The 11,120-nt window shown below is 50.1% G+C and overlaps 1 protein-coding gene across 2 annotated transcripts; it reads left to right on the forward strand.

Annotated features, from left to right (window-relative positions):
- LOC149920295 (E3 ubiquitin-protein ligase PHF7-like) lies at positions 1–5,911 on the forward strand. 2 transcript variants are annotated; one of them, XM_090133968.1, is made up of 9 exons: positions 1–1,751; positions 1,871–1,993; positions 2,306–2,397; positions 2,493–2,594; positions 2,842–2,966; positions 3,110–3,272; positions 3,364–3,470; positions 3,699–3,812; positions 3,953–5,911. In XM_090133968.1, exons 2-9 carry the CDS (start codon positions 1,951–1,953, stop codon positions 5,112–5,114), a joined length of 1,908 nt encoding a protein of 635 aa, XP_089990094.1. In that variant the 5' UTR covers positions 1–1,751; positions 1,871–1,950; the 3' UTR covers positions 5,115–5,911. The 2 variants fall into 2 exon arrangements, with proteins under 2 accessions (XP_089990094.1, XP_089990095.1); XM_090133969.1 differs by having other exon boundaries at positions 2–1,993; positions 3,953–4,071; positions 4,237–5,911.
- The last annotated feature ends 5,209 nt before the right edge of the window (positions 5,912–11,120 follow it).

The raw sequence follows: 11,120 nt of genomic DNA on the forward strand, positions 1-11,120 counted from the left end.
TTTATTAGTTATAAATCAGGCTAGTAGACAAGGATATTGTTCTTCTGGACTTACGGCTGAAGACTGCCTAGAATGTAGATGTCTAGACACTTGATGAGTAGTTCCTCTAATCATTGGTCAGTTAGGCAGAAGATACCACCATGATCAGCTATGTCGTGACAAAAATGCTTGAGCTCTTAACCTCTTAAAGGATGATCGGAAACACTATTTTCTGAGTTAACAGCTAGATCCGTAGCTGGATTTTGGGAAAAACAGTTCTAAACTACAATGGGTGATTTAACTCCCAGTGGTATGCAGAATTGGGTTTTATAAAACCATATCTGAAACCAAAGGCTCAGAGAGTAAACTCAAATTATGCATTTCTGCTCTTTAAGGAAAACTTCTAATTGGCTTTTGATGGTAAGATGGGTTTTGTTCCAGTTTGCCCAGCTCTTGTCCAGTCGTGACTGAAGCTCGAGGAGCGAGCGATTCATGTACGCAGAATGTTCTAGTATGTAACATTCCCGTGCTGGTAGCTGAAATGTCATGTGATGAAGCTGACACATGGGTGAGAGGGATACGTACAGAATTGCCATAGATGAAAAATATTAAAGAGGAAAAATGTGAAGATGTTGTTGGGAGAAAAAAAAAGATGCCAGTGTTAGAAGATGCCAGCATCTTCCCTGCTTCCCAGCTTATAGGTGCTTTTGAGAGTTGAAGAGATTCCAGTGCATAAAGGAGAAAGTGCAGACTTATGCTACTTCAACAGACATTTAGTAAATAACTGTTCTGAGACTTTGCACCTCTCTGATGGTCCTGACTGCTTCAGCTCCACTGATGTAAATGAGTGTGACGTGATGAAAAAGGAAAGAATGCGTGCTGGCTGTGAGCATTTTGCTAGTCTGAATTGAGACACGGGAATGGTGAGAAAAGTAGCCCCGATACCGTAGAATACTTTGACGTGATTTTTGAGAGATTAAACTAATTTTCTGATGGTGCTGTAGATTTTGATATTTAAAAATGCAACATGGCCCCAGAAAATTGCATTTTGAAAGTTAGGCTGTATTTCAGTGAGCTTGCTAAATGCTGCAAAATGGACTACGGGCATAAAAATTCAAACGTTCCATAACATCCGATAGGCAGGATTATTTTCACTTGCTGAAAGCATTCCAAACTTGCAGATACAGAGAATGTCTCCGGCATTCTTTTTCAGTTGTACGGAAATTGAAGAGAAGAATCCAGTAAAACAAAAAGTTGAAGCTGTGTTGCGTGAATGGAAATTGAACAGAATACAATTTTTGGTGACTGGGCTGGATGGTTTGTAGCTCTGTGCTTGAAAGAACAATTGAGGGGAAAGTTGCTACAGTTGCCCACAGCAGGCCTAGCCCTTTACTGGCCTGTGAGTGTTGGCCTCAGCTTCACGGAGAAGCTGGAAACAGGCTTGGGGTGGAGGAGCAGTGGTGCCCGAGTGAGGCTCCAGGGCTGCAATTCTGGCCAGGGACAGCTCTGTTCCTGCCTCTGGCAAGGGGAGTGCTGCCAGCAGGTCGAAGGAGGCAAACCGTCCTCCCCGCGCCCTGGCCAGCAGCACGCACCTCTCTGCACTGCCTGCAACAGCTGCCATCTTGCTTGGGCGGAGGGCCCACGCCCTCACCCCTCTGTGAGGTAGTGACTGCCTCACAAAGGGTGTCACGGAGCAGCCATTGTGACCTATGGGGCCAGGCCCGGGTTAGGCCAGGCCGGGCTCAGACCGTGGCTCAGTGCGACCTGGTGAGGTGAGGAGAGGAGAGGGCAGGGAGCGAGGGGCTGCCTGAGGCTGCTCAGTGAGGAGGGGTCCCCACTCAGGCCTGGGGGCCTGAGCTGCTAACTCCCTCTCGTCCTGCTTCTCCCGCAGAGTCGGCAGAGGAGAGAGTGGAAGAGAAAGCCCAGCGCTGACTGGGCAGGGACTCCAAGCGCTCACTGTCGACGCGTGCCATGTCCAAAAGGAAGCAGAAGACCTCCCACCCGGAGGTTGAAGGTGAGAGCCAAGTATCTCTGCCTGCAGCTCTCTGCCGGGCAGAGAGGTCCTGCGGGCTCTGCCTGTGTGTGAGAGGGGAGGCAGGGGCAGGCAGGGGCTCCCCAGGCACCGCTGGGCATGGCCCCTCTGCTCCTCAGCCAGGTTGGCCTGTGCGTGCCTGCTGTGACTGTGGGGCCTACAATGGCCCTTTCCCCCTCGCATCTTCCAGCCCTGCCCCTCATCCTGCGTGGCAGAGCCGGGACACGCCCCTGGCAGCAGTCCTCAGGGACGCCTGGCACTCACTGCTGCTTCTATTTGCTCTCTCCTCTTCAGTATGCATGCTGTGCCGCCGAGCAGATGGTCACCCGGACACCTGCGGGCCCACGCTTGGCGAGAGCGGGCTTTGCGTCCACAAGTTTTGCTTGGTGAGTTCCCTCAGGGCTCCTTCCACCTTCCAGCCAGGGATGCTCCCTCTTTTCCATCCCGTCCTCATGACATCCCGCTCTTTTCTCTTCTACAGTTTTTTGCCGACGGCCTTTACGAGCACACTGCCGGACAGAGGGCGGTTCTGAAGATCCCCCTTGATGCCATCCGAGGCGCAATCGAGGAGGCAGAGCAGAAGGTGAGGATCTGGAGGAACGGGGATGTTTGTGCCAGCACCAGCTAAGCCTGGACCCTAAGGAAGCACTGGCAGTCTTTCCGGGCAGCAGCAGGACAAAGTTCTGCTCTAGCAGATTAAACTTGTCTGCCGGGCGCGTCTGCAGAGCATGACCCAGCAGTGCCTGCATTCTGTGCCCTGCCTAGAGGCATGGCGTTGGCCTCAGAGGCCCCGAGCCTGCTGCTAATGGGGGCTGCTCTTCTCTTTCCAGCACTGCTTCGTTTGTGGAGAGAAGGGGGCCTCCATCTACTGCGCAGAGACAGGCTGTGAACGCAGCTTTCATCTGCCCTGTGCAGCGGATGGGGAATGTGTCACGCACTTCTTTGGGCAGCACAGGTAAGGGCTGTCAGCAGCAGCCAAACAAGGGAGGAACCTGCAGGGCTGCTTCCCAGTGCCGAAGCACGCAACCAACTCCTTCGTGTTCCTCTGCTGGCATCTCAGCACTTCTCAGCTCACGCATCCTGTCCGTCTTCCCCCAGGTCCTTCTGCTGTGAGCACCGCCCTCAGCAGGCAGTGGAGGCAGCTCCAGAGCAAGACACAAACTGCGTCATCTGCCTGGAGCCCGTGGGGGACAAGAAGTCCTACCACACCATGGTGTGCCCAGTGTGCACACAGGCCTGGTTTCACCGGGGCTGCATCCAGGTAGGAGCCCTCCCCTTGCTCTGCAGTCACAGCAGGTGCTCAGCTGCACCAGGCCCCGCTCACACTCTGGCTGCTTGTGTTACCGCTGCAGGGACAGGCCATGAGCGCTGGCATTCTGCGCTTCCAATGTCCCGTCTGCAGAGACAGGATGCAGTTCCGGAAAGAAATGCATCTCCTCGGGATCCAAATCCCAGCCAGGTTGGTGCCTTCTGCCCAGCTCTCCAGATACTGAGGCGCAAGTGCTGTGCCTGCCCAGGGATTGCCCCGAGCAGGCCCAGCTGACCCTCTGCTGTCCCTTGAGCTCCATTGGCCGCAGCTTCATGGAGAAGCTGGGAATGGGCTTGCACGGGAAGAGCAGGGATGCCCCAGATCTGCCCTATGCCTGGGGCACTGAGGGCTCACTGCTTTCTCTCCCTTCTCCGGCAGAAGACCAACATGGGAGGACAGGGAGACCTATGAAACTCTGCACGAGACACACCAGCGCTGTGATGTCAGCGAGTGCCTTCACGCAGAAGGCAGGGAGCAAGCAGAGGAAGACGGGTGAGTTACCTCAGCAGCCCTGCGTGGGATCTCAGCCTCCGCACAGGCTGGGGAGCAAGGACTGAGCTCAAGAGCCGTGCCCGCCGCTCCCTTGCTTGACTCATTTTGTGCACACAGCTAAGCCTCTTTTTGTTCCCCAGACCCTGGGAGCTGCTCCTGTGCACCTCGTGTGCTGCGCAAGGCACCCACCGGCGCTGCTCCGTCTTGAGCGACAGCATCAGCACCTGGGAGTGTGACATCTGTGCTGGCGTGGGCACAGGTAAGGGGCAAAGAGCCGTGGACTGCTGCCCTGGGGCCAAGCAAGGCCTGGCAGCGGCTCCTCAGTGCGGCTTTGCCAGAGTTTCTCTGCCCTGGGAGGGCTGGGATCCTCTCCCTCCATGGGGCTGCCGGGTCATCCTGTTGACCTTCCTGCCTCTCCTTACAGCCTCCAGTGCCGAGTCGCAGCTTGCTGGTCCCAGCACTGCCAGCCAGGAGGCGGAGGGGCCATCTCATAGCTCCCCAGCACCTGACGACCACAGATCTGCCTCCACCAGCCAGGCAGCATCGGAGTCGTCTCAGAGTTCCCAGATGCCTAAGCGCGGCAGCCTGTCCAGCCAGCCCAGGACAGGAGAGAGGAAAATCCAGAGGCGCAAATCCAACCAAGAACACCAGGGGAGCAGCCAAACACCAGCTCCAGGGGCTGAGAGCAGCACCCACGGATCCAGCAGCCAGCAGGAAGTGGGGCCCTCCAGCAATTCCCCAGCGGCTGAGCGCAGAAGGCAATCCAGGCAGCAGGGCACAGGCCGGACAAGAAGCCGCTCTCCGCTAAAGGGTCGTGCCTCAAATTCCCCGAGCCAGCTCAGAAGACCTGGTGGCAGCAGACGCTCTGCAGCCTCACGTGCTGGGAGGAGCATGCACACCTCTGCCAGGCAGAGGGCAACCAACAATTCCGCGGAGGCTGCAAACAGAAGATGCCACGGACAGCAGGGGCCAGGCCAGAGACAAAGCCAGTCCTCCCTCTCAAATCCCTCAAGCCAGCCCCGAGGACGCCGTGGCAGCAGAATCAGTCCGGCCCAAGGTGCTGGGAGCAGCACCCAGAGCTCTGCCGGACAGGCGGCATCGAGGTCCCCCAGGGATTCCCTGCCTCCTGAAGACAGAAGACGTTCCAGTCTTCTTCAGCGGGGGCAGGCCCAAGATCGAAGCCGTTCCCCCCGCGATCGTCGGGCTTCCAATTCCCAAAGACAATCGGGAGGAAGCCCCAGCCGCCGTTCCAGGCAGCGGCGGCCTTCTCAGGCACGCCGCCACTCCCGGGACCAGCCCTGAAGACACTGCAGGAGCTGCCATGTGCCAGAGCCACGAGCCGGCTCCTGTCCCCAGCAGCCAACCCAAAAGAGTTGTCACGGAGTTATCTCTAGATCTGTCCGTGACAGGGGGGCAGCAGGCCTGGGAAAAAAGACAAAACAAAAAGAAAGAGAGAGGGAAGAAAAAGAAGAGTTAACAGCTGACCAGCTGGTCCGGCACGGCCCCGTGACTACAAAGCAGCGGCAACGATCTGACGAGGAACGTTCATTCACCACCTACAATTTCAGAATTGTAGGTAGTGATAATGCAAGATAATACAACACAACACAATACAATTGGAATTGAGACCAACAAATCAAACAAAATGGGAGAGAGAATGTCCAAAACCGGGGCCTTACTCTGTGGACTGCAGAGGAACCACGAGCTTCTCCGCTGTGAAACCAAGAGGCCGCGAGAGGAAGAGCGGCCGGTGCCCTGCCGGGAGCTGCACCTTTCTTCCTCTGAGCCCAAAGTCCTCTGGGGAGTGCCGCTCCTCCCTTCAAAAAAGCAGTCCACAGAACCAGAACATTAACTCTCTAACTCCCACTGCTTTACAAGATGTTCTGATGTGGAATACCAACAACAAAAATTTCAAAATCACAACAAAAATTAAAACCAAAAATTCAACCCAAAAAAAGCTGTAGAGTGTCTTCTCTCTAAACCGGGAACCGAATACTCCACGTACACTGTGAGAGCACTGAGGATGAAGAAGGACAAAGGGTATATCCTCTGCGTAAGGAGCAGGGTGCAGCACTTCCGGGAGGACTGGTCAGAGAAGATCCAACCACAGGCTTACAGTTAACACAGGCTCTTGGCATATGTATGTAGCTTCAGTATCATAGCAGGCTTATTTTGCACAACTCTGGCTACACTACACCCAGCCTGTTCTAGCTCATACACCTTGGCAGCCTCCACACACAGCTCTTTGATGGTGTTCGCACCCAGCACGACTGCAATGACTGCAAGGGGTCCTCTGCTGAGCTACAGCACAGTTCAGCTGCATCTCAGCACTTGGCTGAGCACGCATCAATAGGTGCAAGACGTAAAAACAGGTAAATCAGACACCTCTGAAGCAAGAGGACAGAGAAACTGCACTCACTCACTTCATTGCAGTATCTGCCTACCTTCTGTCACCAGCTGCTCTTTAACTACAGGCCCTCTGGAACCTCTCCTGATGTCAGATGCCAAGATCTGATGTCAGCAGTGCCAACAGGAACCTGCAGTATTCCAGCTGCCCACTGCCCACCTCTTCTTACTTCCAACCCTAGCAATATGTGCTAGATGCATACACACACAAATGCTGTCATTACAGCTCTGCTCTTAGCAAAACTAATGAAAATTAGCTTGAATTACATCAGCGGAGGCTGAGCTCAGTTTCTTATCAGAGAAAAATGGAAGGAGCTAACACAAAGGAGATGCAATGAACTTGCTCATGGCCCTACTTCTGGCAGTAATACTCAAGTACTGCCCACACAATGCCACTTACAGTCCTGGCCCTGAGACTAAAGAGGCAAGGGAATGAATAAGAGTCCAATACGATTACAATAATAAACATATCATAGCTCCATGAGATTTAAAGCAATTCGGGGAAATGCTAAGATCATTACATCCTAGAGTCACAGAATGGCTTAGGTTGGAAGGGACATTAAAGACCATCTAGTTCCAGTTCCCCTGCCTTGGGCAAGCTTGCTGTCCACCAGATCAGGCTGCCCATGGTCCAATCCAACCTGCCCTTTGAGTAATAGAATCACAGAATCACAGAATCACAGAATCACAGAATCACAGTATTACAGACTCATAGACTCACAGACTCATAGACTCATATACTCATAGAATCATTCAATGGCCTGGGTTGAATAGGACCACAATGATCATCGAGTTTCAACCCCCCTGCTATGTGCGGGGTCGCCAACCAGCAGACCGGGCTGCCCAGAGCCACATCCAGCCTGGCCTTGAATGCCTCCAGGGATGGGGCATCCACAACCTCCTTGGGCAACCTGTTCCAGTGCTTCACCACCCTCTGGGTGAAAAACTTCCTCCTAATATCCAACCTAAACCTCCCCTGTCTCAGTTTAAAACCACTCTCCCTTGTCCGATCACTATCCACCCCTGTAAACAGCCGTTCCCCCTCCTGTTTATATGCTCCCTACTATGGGAAGTATGGGAAGGCCACAATGAAGTCTCCCCGCGGCCTTCTCTTCTCCGAGCTAAACTAGCTCAGTTCCCTCAACTTTTCTTTGCAGGAGTGGTGCTCCAGCCCTCTGATCATCTTAGTGGCCCTCTTCTGGACCCATTCCAGGAGCTCTGTGTCTTTCTTGTACGGGGGCCCCAGGCCTGGACGCAGTACTCCAGATGGGGCCTCCCAAGAGCTGAGCAGAGGGGGACAATCACCTCCCTCTCCCTGCTGGCCACCCCTTTTTTAATGCAGCCCGGAACACAGCTGGCCTTCTGGGCTACAAGGAAGACCACACTGCTGGCTCATGCCCACCTTCTCGTACATCAGGACCACCAAGTCCTTTTCTGCAGGGCTGCTCTCCAGGAGATCTTCCCCCAGTCCGTATAAACACCTGGCATTGCCCCGACCCAAGCGCAACACCTTGAAGTTGCCCTTGTTGAACCTCATTGGGTTTTCATGGGCCCACTTCTCCAGCCTGTCCAGGTTTCTCTGGGTGGCTTCCCTTCCCTCCGAAGTGTCAGCTGCACCACTCAGTTTGGTGTCGTCTCCAAATTTGCTGAGGGTGCACTCAGTGCCATTGAGTTTATTTATTATGGGCCATTTATTTTAGGAAATGCACTAAAGACCGAAATAATATAACAACAGCATTTTTATTGAAGAGACTATTGGCTATCCAGCCCCATTGTGCAGAGGCAGAAGTAATGCCAAGCAGTGATACATACAGCTGTTGCAGTAAAATGAAAGCCTAAAACAAGGTAAGAAAAACAAGAGAAAGAAAAAGGAAGTGGAAGACTTGTGTGACGCTCAGGATTATACTCACACTGCAAATCACAGCTTATGCTCTGACCTCTCAATTTAAATTACTGCAACCGTTTTTCTAAATGACAACTACAAACGTCATGCTAGGCGCAAAAGTGAAATTTCCTCTAGAAAACGTGTGTATGTCCATATTGAATCCAACAGAAGCTCTGTCGAGGCAAAAATCTTCATTCTATTCCCTGGTCCTCTTCTGCTGTTGGAAGAACAGCTTATTCACACACAATGCACTCTAATACTCTCCTGATTCGTTTCTCATCTAAATTTAGACGTGCACAACAAAGTTGCTCACATCTCAGATAGTCACTTTGGGAATCCCATCTCATGACAAGTGCGGCTGGTGAAGCTTGCCCGACCTACGCTGAGAATCACTATCAAAATTAGATGGATCATGCTCGAAAAATATTTACTTCTCCTTTGATTATAGAGAGAATCGAGCAAAATTAGCTCAAACATAAGGGCCTTTGTAATACAGAGACCGATTAAGGCGTCTGAGATTAATCCCATTCAAAAGGCCTGCTGTCAAACCTGGATTTGGGTTTTTAAAACTCAGAGGTATGGACTGCAGGGCACAGATCCACGCTCTGCCCCACACCTGATGAAGCTGTCTCTCCAAGGAGTAGAAATCTTCCGATGCCGTTCAGCTAAGTGGAAATGGCAGTGGTAAAGCAGTGACAAGAAACAGCAAAACAGTGGCCAGAGGCAGCAAGAGCAGCACCAAAAGGTGGCAGGCAAAGCAAGAAGTTTCAGAACAAGATACTGAGCTGAACAGGAGCCGAGCAGTGAGCATCAGGGAATAAGGGTTGTGGCTTCAGCCACATCGGTAAATCTCAGTGGGAGGAGTTTGAGGACTTTTAACAGCATTTCTTCAAAAACTCAAATCCCTCCCTCCTTTAGCTCTATCAGCTGCTTTTGCAAGATAATACTATAACTTTGCTTTCCTTATCCTAGATAAAGGAGCACCTTTATCTTCCTTAAGGCCTTTGTCTAAAACGTCACCTCTGTGTGAATGCTGCTCTCTGTGAAGCACTCCAGCAGTTTAATGTCTGAGACGGAGCACGGGCTGAAGCTGTTTTAAGTTTCTAATGGCAATCAGTAGAAATTGAACCTAGACCTTTCTTACTCTTCAAGCACATCTGACAAAAGGTTGAGGTCAGACTGAGATCCACTGTTGCTTCCAGCAAAGAAACTGTACAAATCAACGGCTTCTTTCTGTACAGCATCTTTCATTAAGAAAGGAAAGAAAAGAAAAAAGGAAGAAAAAAAAGCAGAAGTGCCTTCAAAAGCAAGAGAGCATAATACAATGATTGCTCTTAATGAAGCCCAACAAAATCATAATCAGGAGCAACACAAAACAAGGACAAAGCTAAGAAAAGCATTCCAAGAATCAAAACAAATTAAGAACAGGAAGAAACAAGTAACCCCGGTAGTTTAGCAAACTACCAAAAACATGCAAAAAAATGCACCGAGACAGCTGGGGCACCAAACTTTCACATTCATTTACTTAGCAAAATGATACCACAGCCTCCAGAATTTTTTTCTCAGATAGTATTTGGAATTCCAGTTGCCTCGAGGTAAAATAGATTTGGTAAAATAAATTCAGAGAGGATAGAACACAATCTCAACAAAAATGCAACACTGCCAACCCCCAGTGACACTCTACAGGTGGTTCTCACTTAAGCTTGATGTACATTAAACAGCATATAGATGAGAAGCGTTAGAACGAAATGTGGCGTCAAAGACATTCTCAAGACTAAGGTCTCCTCTCATATTTGGAGATGGAAATTTCGGTCTCACAAGAAACAAAATGCCATAGAACAAACTTCCTTCCAATAACAGAGGCTTTTCTAATTCTTTTTCCCACTGTTCTGCTTTCCACGCTTAGTCCTCTATTTCTGCTAGCTTTAGAGAATAATAGTTTGTGTTGGAATCCCAGACTCTTTTTCATAGATAGTTTTGGGCCAAAAAGGTAACTCTTCTTCTTCCAGATGTTCTCATTCCACAGTCATCCCTTCTGCTGTCAAATTAGTTTAATCTGCAATGGGCTCAATGAGGTTACTTTTCCCTCAAGGAGGAAAAAATAGCAACAATCAAGCAAAAAAGCTAAGGAGACATTTTCCAGTTTTCATGCTTCTGAACCTGGTCAAAATTGGATCTCTGAAGATTCCACTGTGCAGGGGAGCATCAGTGGTCGTACCATCAAAGGACGGTCTATGGTTTCTCTTTGATATCAATTCTGCCGATCCCAGCTGTAAACATTTCGGAGTTAATGATTCAGAATGAGGCCCTTGGTCTTGTTTGTCATTCAGAATGAAATTTCCATATGCTAGAGATTCATTTGTTCAAGTCCTCTGGAGAGAGTTCCCATGTAGTAGTCCCTTCATTGATTTCACAGTAAAAAAGGAGAAATATTAGGTGCCTTCTCTTGTTCACCATTCTTTTTGTGAGTATAAATCTAGATTTTATTAAAAAACATGATAAAAGCGTAGGAAGTTGGCACAGTGGTTTTCAATGTCTAAAACACTTTATCAGGAAGAAGGGGTTTAGTCTCAAGTAAAGAGTTCAAAACAAATCACTCTCAGGAGCAGTGACTATAAGCTCGATGGTAGCCTTTTTTGAAAATGGGCACTCAAGAGTTGTGACTGTAGGAGTCAGGGGATGAGGAAACTTTGTAGAAGGACACTGACTCTCAGGAGGAATGGGAGGCTTGCTGCTTGGATTATAAGTGAAGGTAGGATTGTAGATAGACCCTGGGCGGATAAGAGAGACAAATGTAAGAAAGAGACACTAGATTTCCTTCAGTACACCTTAATGCTTTGTTTCACATGTTCTTTTTCCGAGCTTCTGACACTTGGGTACCTGATGACAGTGTAATGCTGGGCTTTCCCATCAGGAATAAAGATTTTTCTTTTTTTTTTTCTTTCTTTTTTTTTCTTTTTATTAGTTATAAATCAGGCTAGTAGACAAGGATATTGTTCTTCTGGACTTACGGCTGA

This window comes from Phasianus colchicus, chromosome 1, assembly GCF_987193195.1.
Source record: "Phasianus colchicus chromosome 1, bPhaCol1.hap1.1, whole genome shotgun sequence".
Classification (NCBI taxonomy): domain Eukaryota; kingdom Metazoa; phylum Chordata; class Aves; order Galliformes; family Phasianidae; genus Phasianus; species Phasianus colchicus.